The sequence below is a fragment of the Arvicola amphibius genome, chromosome 10 (assembly GCF_903992535.2).
Source record: "Arvicola amphibius chromosome 10, mArvAmp1.2, whole genome shotgun sequence".
Classification (NCBI taxonomy): domain Eukaryota; kingdom Metazoa; phylum Chordata; class Mammalia; order Rodentia; family Cricetidae; genus Arvicola; species Arvicola amphibius.
Window position 1 is genome coordinate 35,948,849 of NC_052056.1, and position 14,176 is coordinate 35,963,024.

A 14,176-nucleotide genomic window follows, 5' to 3' on the forward strand; every position below is an offset into this window, starting at 1 on the left:
TGTGAATGGGGAGTGAAGATGGCTTAGAGGCCTGTAGGTTTGTGCTGTCATCTCCCGCAGACCCACTGTCAGAAGGTGGCAGGTTTGATTTTCCTTCCATGCTGAGACTGAAGCTGGGTACTCAAGTGAATTCAAGTGAACTCAGCAGGATTCAAGAACAATGCTTGGAAAGAGGTCAATGCAGAGGAGTTAGATACTGCTAGCTCCTGTTGGATGGATGTCAGTTTGAGTGCCTGAAAGGGAGGATAGAGGCAATGCAAACTGGGTGGCAGAAGTGACGGGGTCAGGCATGTTACAGGAGGAAGAAATAGTTACAAATGTGTGTGTGTGAGGGGAGATGGGAAGAAAATCTGTTCTGTGCTCAGAGATGCAAACAGCCTTCAAAGATAGGAAGTAGCCCCTCCAGCCAGAGGTGGGTATGGAAGGCGACCCCCGTCCTTGCTTTTCACAAAGTAAGATGCCATGCCTCTGGTCCCCTTCTTTCCTCCACATCACAAGTTACAGAACTGACTGATTTTCTCAGTCACATGGATGGATTCGTTTAAAATTTGCATGGCTCAGTGCATGTCTTACACCCCACCACACGCTGGGGTCATCTGAGTCTTAAGAAAACTTCAGTCTTGTCTCCCTTCTTGAATATGTTGTTGTGATTGTGAATGAGGCCAGAAAGTTTTCAAAGTTTCCCAGGTGACTGAAAATGCAGCAAAGGTTGCAGGCAGCTGATCTAACTAATAAGGGTAGAATTACCTGTGACACTCTCTCATGTGACTCCTGCTGCCGCCTCTAAGTGTTGTGAGTCACAGCTTGAGTGTGAAAGGCTGAGCTACCCTGGGGTGTTTGCACTTTGACACATTGTAGGCCTCTATGAGTAGACTGATTTTTATAAGTAATCACAACTTGCCAAATAGAAATTAATTAACATTGATGATGTCATAAGAGCTTGTTCATGAGTACTGCTTTTTACTTTACTATCATCCCAGCAGCAAATAAACCTGAATAAAACTTCATTGTGTGTATAATATTTATATATTTTAACTTTGTTACGTATCTATGATTATTATAGCTTCCTGGGAAAAGCTAGTGTGTAATTTTTTTGGTCGATAATGTTATATTTTTTTTTAGAAATAAGGTATAAGTTTTATTTAACAGTTTTATATACTTAAGCGTAGGGATTTATCACCAAAATATTTGGTTTTAGTTGTATACAGATAATTTGCATTAGCCACAGGAAGGATGAAGGGTGAGGTGTGGAGAGATCCACCCTGTTACCACAGCCATGGATTTACCTTGAGAGGTAAAGATATCAAAACAGTAGAGCCCTGCGGTAATAGTTCTGCACTGCTGTCCACCCACTTCCTGCTCTGCTCAGCATTCCACCCCCAGATTTGAACAAAATATTCATTTAGCAGACCGCTTGGCTTCCCAGTCCTTTCTTAGTTTCAGGAAGTATTGCATTTACATTTAACACTTTTGTACCTCCACCCTTTCAACGATTATCAACAACTATACAAAGCACATGGTGTTCTAAGAAGGTATATTTGGGTTTTGAACTCAGTAGGTCATTTAGTTTTATGTGCTGGAAGCTCCAAATGTTTTTCATATCTCATACCTTATAGGGTATGAGCTGAATTCACAGCACAAGAGGATACAAAGAAAATTCAAGAGCCAGCTATAAGGCCTACACAGTGTTTAGCCTACACAGTGGTCCTAGCGTTTGGGTAAGCAGAAAAATGTAACAATAGCCAGGCAGACTGATGTGAAAGAAGCACAAGAAGAAATAATTGGCCCAAAGAATGACAATGGCGCATGCATACTTTGTGAATGTCAAATGCTGTTTTCTGTTGTAAAATTAACTTTGAAAGCATATGTTGCACCCGATTCATGTTTTGTCTTTAATGCCACTAAAGTCTATCCATGGCACAGTATGAATACGTTAAATAACAGTTTCGTGTCTTTCAGGTTATCCTTTATGAAAAACCTCACTTCCATGGACATACCAAAGAATTTAGTGAACATATAGATTCTGTCCCTAAGTTTTTAAAAAGTGATAAGGACTTCCATGGCATTGGATCAATTCGTGTCATTGGTGGAGTGTGAGTGTCACATTTTCAATACATGATTTATTAGCCTGCTTTTAGCAATTAGCTCAAACAGTATGCTAAAGAAGACAAAGTTAGCCAACCTTAACCTTAATCTATCTCCCTTCTGTAATATAGTAAGTAAAATACATAACTTAATAGTGATTGGGCCTGCTTATTGGTTTTAAAAACTTACTGGTTTTCAAGATTTTGAAATAGAAACTATACTATGTATTTAATGTAAAATTTCAATACCTAGCATTTCTAAACTACCATAGAAGAATTACAAAGTAAATTTCTATTTTTTTTACAGACTATGAGCTTGGGGAAAGGCCTGGCTTCTTAATCTGCTGTTCTTTTGATCTGTTAATATTGGCTAACTTACGCTCTAAGGTAGTGAGATATCTCATTAAAGTAATAGAGTAAGCCCTGTGATCCCAGAGTCAAAGGTGTTGACATTTTCTCCTGTCCTAGAAGCACTTGGATGAAACCACCCAAAACCACTAAATACACACAACACAAGGGTGTCACTGCGACCCCAGCCTCAATCGGCATTACTCTAGCAAAAGTCCTAAGAAATTTGTAACCAGACTGGTCTTTGCCTGTTTTGTGTTCTTGTGAAGTAAAAACACCAAGCAGAAACTTGACTCATAGCAGAATTGCTGTGGAGAGGCCTGTGCCGGGATCCATCCAGAAACATTCTCATATGTCCCTTCACACGGTGGTTGTTTTGAATGTGGTTCATTTTAATATCAAGCATTGATGAAATATCATAGAACTTGTTAATGCCCCTCTAGCAAACGATGCTTTTTAAAATATCCATAGGTGTGAACCTGTCTGCAGTCACCTACGGTTCTCTTTTCACAGTTTGTGGTACGAACTGTATGATTGCCATACCAGCCTAATGAGAATAGGAGAAAATTCTAATACTAATAAGATAAGTAGGTCATAGTGATACTTGGTCTGGTATGCCGATAATCATTTAATTACTTATCCCTGAATTAAAACATTACTTGGTGTTGAAAGGACAGATAAAGTTGGGTAGATATGCTCTTAGTATATTGTGTTTATTTGTAATACTGTGTTTATTTTAATGTTCCCTGATTTGTGAACACACGTGTGTATTGCTAAAACTCTGCTATAGAAGGTTTGTCTATTTTTCTTCCTGAGACCTAAACGTTTTCCCCTGTTACCTAGATGGATTTAAAACCGATTGGCTGCCTCAAAAGTCATCTGCTAAAATTTAGTGTAATGAATATTGTTATTTTTTACAATTGCTTTTTTTTTAAAAGACAAAGAATGGCCTGGGATAGAGAATACACGCTTTCAGTTTTATGTAAAACATGATGCTCTCACTTAGAAATCACAAGCTAACTTGATTGCTTTTCAACACTTGTCTCATTTCTTGGCCTTTTAGCTGTTTAGCTTTATATATGGAGAGTGTGGGTCCTTTTTCATCCCTGCCCCACCTTAAGGAATCTGAGGTCACAGGCCTTTAATCCCAGCAGTCAGGAGGATCTCTGTGAGGTCAAGGCCATCCTTGTCTACAGAGTGAGTTCTGGAACAACCAGGGCTACACAGAGAAACTGTCTCCAAAAGCCAAAACGAAACAAAACAAAAACAAACAAACAAAAAAGCAAAAGCAAAATCAACAGAAACAAAACCCTTAATTCATCTTTTAACATTAAAGTCTTGGTACTCTTCATTATTTTTCTCAGTCAAATATAGTTCAAAATGGGCTTCAAATAACTTCCTTGATACAAAAGAAAGCTTAGACTGTGTTAAGTTTTCTGTGAAATATATTTTCACATTATAGTTTAAGATTATAATCATCGCCGGGCGGTGGTGGCGCACGCCTTTAATCCCAGCACTCGGGAGGCAGAGGCAGGCGGATCTCTGTGAGTTCGAGACCAGCCTGGTCTACAAGAGCTAGTTCCAGGACAGGCTCCAAAGCCACAGAGAGACCCTGTCTCGAAAAACCAAAAAAAAAAAAAAAAGATTATAATCATCATGTTATTACTGTCTGTATTTCAACTCACTAAAACTTACTAGTATGTTTATAGGCTCTTTCGGCGTCCTGTGGAATTCCACTCCCTAGCATTGCATATACCTAGAAACAGAAGATAAAGAGAGATGAAGAATGGCCAAATGTGTAGTAATTTGTGCTCTATGAAAAGAGTTTGGTTTTATATATACACACGGCTTCAGAGGGGTGGAGAAGGAATAATTAATAATAATAATAGGCAGCCTTCTTGGGCTTCTTTTTTTTTTCCTTCAAGTTTCTGAATTTGAAAGTTCCTAATTTGGAGGCTAAGAATAGTCAACCTTGCAGGCTATCCCTTTGGAAGGTCCCACCTTTACTTCACCATCCAGGTAAAGGCTACTTTTTTTTTTAGGCAGCACATTTTGTGAGTCATCTATGCTCACATTGCATTAGGTACTGTGGTGTAATCTTTATAAAAAGGTAAGGTTCCCAGTCTAAAAGCCTGTAGTTCTTATCAGTGTCTCCTGATGCTATGAGAGTAGAACTCAGGAAGCTTGTGTCCCTGGAAAGTACTCTGCAGAAATGCTTCCTGTTTCCATGATGAGTACTGATAAGACACTAGGATAAAGCTTTCCCACCCATAAGTATTTACAGACAGACATTCCATACATACAGGATTCCAGCTCAGTAGTCTTTCCCAGTTTCTCTTTGGGAAACCTCCCTGTATTGTTTTTTATCTGCAGCTGGTTGAAGGGTTCCTTTGGCTTAAACCCTGAGTAAATGATTAATAGTTCTTCCTTGGTTCTAGAAAGGCTTAATAGGTGTAATGAAAATGATTTCCTTGGATTTCAGTGCGGGTTTGAAACTTCTCTCATTGGCTGTGTGTACCTTGCATTATTTCTACTCGGCAGATTATTCTCTGACAATGGTGAGACACAGTACTAGTCATTTCACAAACACTTAATGAGCTTGCTCTGTTGCAATGCTACAATTAACCTTTTGTTGGGAAACGTTTCCACTCTATAAAAGTTATTGATCCACGAGATGCGTACCATTTGCCCATCTTTGTGCCTGAAAACAAACAAGGTCATTTTGAATATTAGATGAATAACTTTGTTCCTTGTCATTGTACTTTTCTCTTTTGCTTCCTTAAAACTAGTTTTATCAGTGGCTCACTTAAGTCTCCTGTGTTTCTAGGTGGGTTGCCTATGAAAAGGAACATTTCAAAGGCCAGCAATTCCTACTTGAAGAAGGAGACTTTGAAGATAGCAGTGTTTGTGGGGCATTGAGTGGTCCCATCATGTCTTTCCGGTACCTACAAGCTGTGAGTTTGCTTTCTTAACATTAATTTGTACCTGTTTTATATTTTCATAAAAATGAGACATGATTTCTGATAGAGCCTGATGTCAGCAGTATCCAACAGAACAGGACTTGCCTGTTTTTCTTGCCTGTGGTGATTATTATAAAGTATCTGTATTTTACAGTTTTTATTTTCCTTTAGTTTTTGAGACAGCCTTTCACTGTGTAGCCTTGACTGGTCTGGAACTCACGCTGTAAATCAGGCTAGCCTACAACTCCCAGAGATCTTCCTGCCTCTGCCTTCTGAGTGCTGGCATTGAATGTGTATACCTCTACACCTGGATTACTCTTTACTTTTTCATCCATTGAGTCCATTATTTTTGAGTACCTCCTTTGTTAGGTGTATTGTGATAAACACAGCATATAGTAGCCAGAGGCCCCCATACCAACATCCAGAGCCGGCAGTCTGGTAGGGAAATAGCATAGAGATAAATAGCGTAAGTACTCGGATATCCATAAAAGAGTCATTTGGTCAGTTCTCCCTCTGCATAGAACAGATGATGGCTTAGCTGAGGCTCCTGCTCACAGTCACTGGAGTGAAAAGTTTCCAGGATGGACAGATTGCATGAAAGGAAGACAGACGTGTTATTTTATAGCAAGAGATTGGCCCACGCTAGTGGGTGAAGTTGAGAGTTTACGCCATAGGTTCTCAGCTGAAGGTAATCTTTATCCATGTGACACTATCTGGAGATGTTTTGGATTGTTGATATTTCAGGGGACGTGGATCTACTGACATCTAGTGGGTAGAAGCCAGGAAATCCTGCTGTAACCCTGTGTTGTGCAGGTCTCCCCAACAATGAAGAGTAACAGGATGGGCTACTAGGATCGCTCATTGGTAGAAGTCCTTGCTGCCAAGCCTGATGACCTGAGTTCAATCCCCAGGATGCACGTGGTGGAAGGAGGAAATTGACTCCCTTAGGTTGTCTTCTGACGTGTGTGTGTGTGTGTGTGTGTGTGTGTGTGCGCGCACACACCACCACCACCACCGACAACAACAACAACAACAATAGTAGTAGTAGTAGTAAAGAATGTCAGGGCCTACAGATTCTCACAGTGCCTAGTTGAGAAACTTCCATGCGACTAAGGTGTGTGTTTAGAGATGTATGTTAGATGTGTTAATTCAGGATGTAAGAGAGAACTTTGGAAGGATGAGTACAGCGAATGAAGGCCTAGGGCCAGGGAAGAGTTCCGATTCATTCCTGAACTGATTGAGTCACTGGTGAACTTTTAGGCCCAGTGGACATTAGAAAATTAGTGGCTTAGGAAGAGTGCTTTGGTGACTCTGTGAAGAAGTAGGATAGTTAAGAGAGCAGCGATGCCGGACCTGAGAGGTCTGGAGTATCACAGAATTCCAGGCAGCCAGAGAGAGGATGGATGGATGCCACAGCGTTCCTGGGATTTGGGGCTTATCAAACATGGTGTGTCACCCTGAGCAGCCCTCTCAACCTTTTTGAAGTATCTCCAGTAATGGTTCTCAACCTGAGGGTCGACGGACCCTTTCACGGGGTTGGCATATTAGATATCCTGCATATCAGATATTTACATTAAGATTCATAACAAATACATGGCCTTAAAGAGAACCTTCACAGCAGAAAAGAGGATTTCATTCCATCAAAGGCTTATTAGGCTTGTTAAGTCACTGGTAACTATTCATATAGGTCAGGACGGTACACAGACATAATATGTTTACATGACTTTCAGATACTTTCCTAGAAGTCTATCACTAATGTGCATCCAAATTAATTATACTGAAAGAACTATTCATTTCTAGATTTAAATTTTAGATTTTAGATTTATACTAAAAGAACTATGCACTAAAATGTATGTATACATTGTCAAACGTCTTTAAAGACATGGTGTTCAAGTTACATTTTGAAAAACTGTGTGTTCCTCAGCCAGGCCCATAAGTGGGAAGGTGTGATTGTGACCCTGGTCTGGTATGACGTATCTTTTCCCCATAGGCTGGGGTGTCTGTAACCTGGGAGAGGGGGAAGCGAGGCAGTCCCAGTCTGGGTTAAAAGTCATGTGAAATCTCCTTGTGAACAGGCAGGAAAGCTGTGTCGTGTGGCGTCAGTTCAGAGACCCTGGCTGCACTACACGGAACACTCCGGATTTGCTAAGGTCAAATAGCGGATATGTTCCTCTGGGATAATGGGAACTGTGCCAGTTAGCGATTTGAAGAGGACGAGGAGAAATGCATTCCCAGTTCCAAATGAGTCACTCAGATGTTCACGTGTAGCTGATTGCTCTTTAAGAAAGTGGAGCACTGAAAGGCATGCAGTGCAGTTCAGGCTGTGGGTCAAGGAATTTTTATTCATTCTCGTCCTCAATAAAATGTGCTCTGTGTGCATGTTTTCCTTCAGTTTTGTGCTAGCTGCCTGTCTAGATTGACTTTTGCTGTTTGACTTTGCTCTTTGCCAGATCTGGGGTCTGTCTTCAGACCCCTGAACCCAGGTGGAGTTGGAGGCCACTATAAGTTAACAGATTCAGCAGGACTCCGTTGGCTCCGAGATCACAGTGTCCACCCAGGGTCATAACCCAAGGAACTCACTGGCTGGATCAGCCCAGAGCATTTGTGGAATTTAAAAGTCATCATATTGCAGAGCTCTGGGATGCATCTCCGGGCTTAAGGCGGCTCTCAGTCTTCTCTTACAGGCAGCACTCTGCTTGAGACTGTGCAGAATAAGTCAAGCGCTTAAAAAAATATAAACTAGAACATAGCCTTGGAAGTCCTTCCCTGATTGTCCATCCTGCTTGAGCTGCTAACCTACCCTCACCTGAATTCAGTGCCTTAATGTGCAGAGACTATCAGGGACGTGGTAACCTAGAACTTGTAGGTGGACCCTAGACATGGCTGCAAGCGTCTGCCACTAGTCTCTAGAACAAGGCACTTCTGTGATTTGTTTCATTGTTATGGGGGTTTTCTGGGTGCTGGGGAGGCCTGATTCATGCTGTGCAATCACTTCACCATGAACTACACTCCCAGCCTGATGTTTGCATATGTAAATCCTCACTTTGTCTGTGTGACACCTAGATGTTGATACTCCGGAGGCTGGACCCAGCACTGGCCCCTGACTGAGCACACAGGTTGGCTCTGAGCCCCAGCTCTGGCTGTCAGGGTTACTACCTCAATACTGCCAGTCAGCAGGCTCTGATACCACGTGTCTGACAAGTCTGAAAGAAAAATGCAGAATGGGACAAACCCCGGGGGAGTGGTTCAGAGAGAGAGAAGAAACTGGGAAAAGATGGAAAACAGAAGCTGTAAAGCAAGAAAAGCCACAAATAAAAGCAGAAAACAGAAAGAGGGGCGCTCCACCACTTGGGCCTTCGCTGCAGACCACTGCCAAGGCTTTGGGGATGGGAGACAATGTAGAAATCTCAAGGTGTGTGAGTCATTTTTATTAGCCTGTAAGCTTTCTGTAGTGATTCCTGTGTAAGAGGCTGCTCCTCTCCTTAGCTTCAGGCCTCACTGTCGCACATGGCCTGAGCCTCCAGACCATTTCTCAAAGGATTCTTCTGGATGCAACTGCTCCCCTCCTGCTCACATAACGTGATGTGTGCTTGGGCTTGCTCAAGTCAAGCACAGCCCTGCTAGCGCAAACCTTTCTGAATGAAAGGGCAGATAGACAACACCCATGCAAATGTCAGTGTTTCTCCTATGTCCTTCTCCAGTGAAACAGTGATCCAAAGCACATCTCAATTTACTGTGCTTTCCAGTCCTAAGATCCCAAGGCGGAGTAATGACAGGCACTCGCAGAACCAGAGGAACGAGAGATAGAGGCAGGGAGTTTGTCATGAGAAATGGGGAGGAGAGGTCACGATCAGTCACAGTGACTGAGCACTGCCCTGAACCTTTCCTTTAGGGTTAGGTCTGGCTTTGCTGGTCACTGGTGATGCTGCTTCCAAACAAGCTCCAGCCTGAGCCCAGTGCAGCCATCACTGGACCCTCACAGTTGCTGTCAGCTGGCCCAGGGCACTTTCAGCATGAAGGAACAGGGGTGTGTCTGTGTCTGGGAGGGAGCCTCTGGTGGGGAGGTTCCTGTAAAGTGACCAGGTTATTGAAGTCTCATTCCTCATATAGCCTATTTATTGTGTGCATGCCTGTGTGTGTGTGTGTGTGTGTGTGTGTGTATAAAAGCAGAGATTAGAAAAAACTAAGAAATGTGTTTTAGAAATGAAGTCCTCCTCTTCCAGAAACGAAGTTTTAATAAGAGCTGGGACATTGGCTGATCCAGCATGAACCCTTTCAGTTTATTTTTTTTAATGGAGCATGTGAAATAAATGAAGAGAGTAGTTCTCGATTACAAAGGTTCCTCTGGACATAGAATTGGAAACTCAATTGTGGGTTAGAAATTATTTTGTGATAAAATTTTAGGCAAAAGCTGTTGTCTTTTACTGTGACGTTTGATAGAACATTTGACCTCTCTTTGTCAGCAATTTTTAAATCCTTGAAAGTTGGCCAGGTTGCTTTAGCACATACCTTTAATCCTAACACTCAGGAGGCAGAGGCAGGCAGATCTTTGAGTTTGAGGCCAGCCTGGTCTACAAAGTGGGTTCTAAGACAGCCAGGTCTACACAGAGAAATCACATCTCCAAAAACCAAAAGAAATAATGATTAATAATAATAATAATAATAATAATAATAATAATAATAATAATGAAAGAAAAGAAAAAAGAAATGAACAAGTTGTTCAGTACAGGATGATTAAAGAACATTTTTCCTACTCACTAAAGAGGCTGTTTTTCTGTTTTGAACTCTGTTTTACTTACCCATAAGAAATAGTGTTCTGCCTGGAAGTCTTGTATTTATAGATCTTATTTTAAACTTAAAAAAGTAGGAAGTTCAGTATTGTGGGTTATAGAGAAATTGACAGCATTTTCTGTATTTCCAAATGGTGGACTAATAGAAAGATATTTGTTTGTGCACAGGTTCTTGCATGTGTACGTGTGTGTGTGTGTGTGTGTGTGTGTGTGTGTATTCCTGTGTGTATAGGTCAGAGGTTGACATTGCATGTCTTCCTTTAAATCCCTACACTTGGTTGTTAGAGCTGGCTTCTCTCACGGAATCTGGACATCACTGTTTAGTCCAGGCTGACTGCCAGAGAGCCCTAGGTGTACTCAACTATGCTCAGTTTTGTTTGTTTTAAGAAAATTTTATACATGTATGCAATGAAGTATGATCTTAACTGCTTACCATGTCCTCCTTCCAACTCCCCTTATGTCTCCAGTATGCACCTGCCACTTTTGTATTCATGCCTTTTTAAAATAAAAACAATTGAGAGCTCATTCAGTCCAGTTAGCGCTACTTGTGTGCGTGGGTGCAGGGCTGTCCTTTGAGTTCTGCTCTCCTCACTAGTCACGTGCCCTCCATTCTATCTCCCCAGGTGACATGCGGAGCAGCAGTGACACTGTGTCCTGCAGTTGTCTCTCCACACCTCACCTGGGGAAATGGAATGGAGGTCACATGGCTAGTGAGGAGCCGAAAATAAACTTGAGTCTAAGTCTGTTTATCCATCTACCCTGAGCTGTTAATCACTGATAAAACTGAAAGCATAAGAACTTAAGGAACAAATATTGATGGCATTACAGATATGCAAAAAGAAATGTTGATAAAGAAAATACATATATATATATATATGTAACTTATTTAAAGTCAAGAGTGTTTATCATTGGATAGAAATAGAAATTTTTGTTCAATATAGTTTTCAATTTTGATAACATGTATGTTCTTTTTTTCTTGGTGTTTCGAGACAGGGTTTCTCTATATAACAGCCCTAGTTGTCCTAGAACTAGCTCTTGTAGACCAGATTGGCCTTGAACTCATAGAGATCTGTCCAGCCTCTGCTTCCTGAGTGCTGGAATTAAAGGCATGTGCCACCACTGCGCAGCTGATAACATGTATGTTTTGTCATATATTATTTAATTCTCTTCCTGGAGGGCTGTAATACGCTATCACATCTAATCATTTTAAAGTTTCTTACTTTACTAGTGAAATTAGGAATGTACGTATTTGATGTTAATGTTGCTCCTGTGAGTGGCCTCTGTCTTTAGCTGATTATGTGTTTGTGTTTAAAGTTTTCATAAGATCATAATGTGTATTTACTTTACAAACAACTTTCCTGACCTCATTTTGATTTTTGAGCAAGTGACCTCTTTAAAGCTCAGTTGTATTTAAGGCACATAAAATTGTGTCTCCTGTTGCTCACAGTCCATTGTATTTTCACTTAGCCTCGTGAGATTTTGCTCGTGAGAGTTTATTTCCTGTAATGAGTATTACATGTGATGCATCTAATTCTAGAGGTTTTGATTAGAGCAAATAAAGGCTTGATGTTTTTCTCTAAATGATATTGGAATAGAGATTACAGCATTGTATTTCATGCCATTAAGGTTCTTCCTGGAATTATTTGTGTGAACATTATCCTGACTGTGTGAATTGTGTTGCATACGTTCTCTTAAACAGCTCTCCCGTCTCCTTTCAGAACTTTATAGAGTCTGCCGTCACACTGTTTGAGTCTGGCCTGGAAAGGGGGAAGTTCATCGACATTACAAATCAGGAAATTTCGGACCTAGAAGAAATCGGCTTTGGCAGTGAAACCAGATCCATTCACGTGAAGAGTGGCGTGTAAGTAGCCCTTGCCCCAAGAGCCTGGGGGAGTCGGCAGCGCTTAAGGCTGTGAGCATCTCGATTCTACCCCTCTCCTGTTCTCTCCCTACTAGATGGGTTGCCTACAGCCAGAAGTTCTTCTGTGGAGATCAGTACATTTTAGAGAAAGGAAAATACAAATGCTTTTTTGATTGGGGAGGAACAAGTAATACAATCTTGTCAATCCGGCCAATCCAGCTGGTAAGTGAAGTGTGGGGCAGACTGACACCAGAAGCATTTGACGGGATACAGTGACTGTGTAGAGCATTGTTTGAAAGTGATTAAGTTTAGATTCTCTTTTATGTTTCTGTACACAGTAAATAAAATACCTCATGTATTTCTACTGATTGCGGAGGGAGCTAGTAGACATGAACACATTCTTGAGGCATCAATGTACTAGAACCAGTTTATTCCTTCAGCGGCTTAGCTTCGTACTTCTGTCTTGTTAGATACTGTTGTGCTGATTCACTGGCGATACAAGATGAGTATGACTGCCCTGATGGCTCGTGATCTCTTAAAGGGAGAGAAATTGATGGGCAGTTCATTATAGTGAGGTTAATAGGAAGATGAAGTGTGTAGATCGATCATGCTGGACGAGGTGGGGCAAGGACGCTCTGTCTCTGAGGGTTAAGACCTTGTGGAAAGAAAGGACACTGGTGATTCTTAAGGGGGTTCTTCAGGCAGAAAGAAGCCCGTGGAGAGGGAGATGTGTGCAGAATCACAAAGTGTCAGACACTGTGGCTGTGTAAATGAGAAGAACCACAGAGTGACCTGGGTGTCTGTTCCTTAGTGTCGGAAATTGAGGCCCTTTCTAAAATGGGCCTGGATGCTCTCCTCTTGAGTAGCTACAGGAGTACTGGAACTAGTCATGAATACTAAAATTATTCCAAGAAAAATCCATAGGTTATTTGTTACAGAAGGGGTCATAAGTAGATGAAGGGATTTAGCAAATTGGTAAGACCATGAAAATCGTTTTCTAGGGATATTTTCAAAACATTCTGAAGCCAGCTAAGATGACATGACACAATTTTTAAAATATTTTAATGTGTCTTTCAGGAACCACTTGGGATAAATGAGCCTCCACATTTGGTATGTTTCAAAATATTCTTATCATTGGTGCAGTATTTACCAAAAGCATTTACGCTTTCTCAGATCTTTCCCTGAGATAATGTTTATGTGCCTATGTGACCAAGCAAGTTCCTATTGAACTCGGTGTCTTTGAGCACGGGAGTGTCCTTTATGTTGGTGGGATTGTCTGAGGTTTGTCACAGCATCCACAGTGGGTCGCTGGAACCCGTGCCTCTAGGTCTTTCCTATAGCCCCCTCTGCCTGCTGTCAGCTCTCTCATTACTGCATATCTCTGTGTTTCTGGAGGAGCAGAGAACTTGCAGCAGACCCCCCCCCCCCCGCCAACCTCATGCTGTGCTTACTATGAATACAGGCTTAGAAAACATTTTTACTGTGCTAATTTATTTTCTTGGGAGGGGTGTGCTCTCCTGCCACGGTGCATGTGTGTGTCAGTCTGAGGACAACTTGTGCGAGAAGGTTCACTCCTTCTACTGTGTAGATCTCTGGTGTTCACACTCAGACCATCTAGCTTGGTGCCAAGAATCTTTACTCCCTCAGCAAAAGCACCCTTACACTGAGCCTTCTCATTTTCCTGTACGTGGATTTCTGATCTTTGTGTGATTTTTTTTTTTAAACTCTAGTAACCTTAAACCTCCCTCTCTTCCTCTCTGTCTCCATTTCTCTGTCTGTCTCTCTGTCTCTGTCCCTCTCTCTGTATGTGTGTGTGTCGATGGTTCAAAAGAGTTTGGATAAGACACCAAAGCCTAGTATTGGTTTATTGTATGCTAAGGTCTAATAATTGCATTTGGTTTGTGTTGTCATAGTTCTGCGTGTATTACTCATATATGAACATAAAACTTGAGATTCTGAATTTAAAGTCGGTGTCATTATCATACAGCTAGAGGAAGGAAAGGAGACATCCTGTAGTTTCTGTTTTCAGAAGGACCTAGATAGGGACAGAAACCCAATGAAAGAGAAAGACGGGGGAGGAAAAACACTGCTTTCCCTGTTTCTTTTAAGAAACAGCCTGGTTAGAAAACTCCC

The 14,176-nt window shown here is 41.5% G+C and overlaps 1 protein-coding gene across 2 annotated transcripts in view; it reads left to right on the forward strand.

The window, feature by feature from the left end:
- The window catches only part of Crybg3 (crystallin beta-gamma domain containing 3), a 119,903-nt gene that overhangs the window by 61,091 nt on the left and 44,636 nt on the right, over positions 1–14,176 (forward strand). For both annotated transcript variants that reach the window (XM_038344795.1, XM_038344796.1), the window contains exons 11-15: positions 1,960–2,093; positions 5,260–5,386; positions 11,901–12,043; positions 12,139–12,265; positions 13,121–13,153. In XM_038344795.1, the coding sequence (XP_038200723.1) occupies positions 1,960–2,093; positions 5,260–5,386; positions 11,901–12,043; positions 12,139–12,265; positions 13,121–13,153 (564 nt within the window). The remainder of the gene's footprint in view (positions 1–1,959; positions 2,094–5,259; positions 5,387–11,900; positions 12,044–12,138; positions 12,266–13,120; positions 13,154–14,176) is intronic.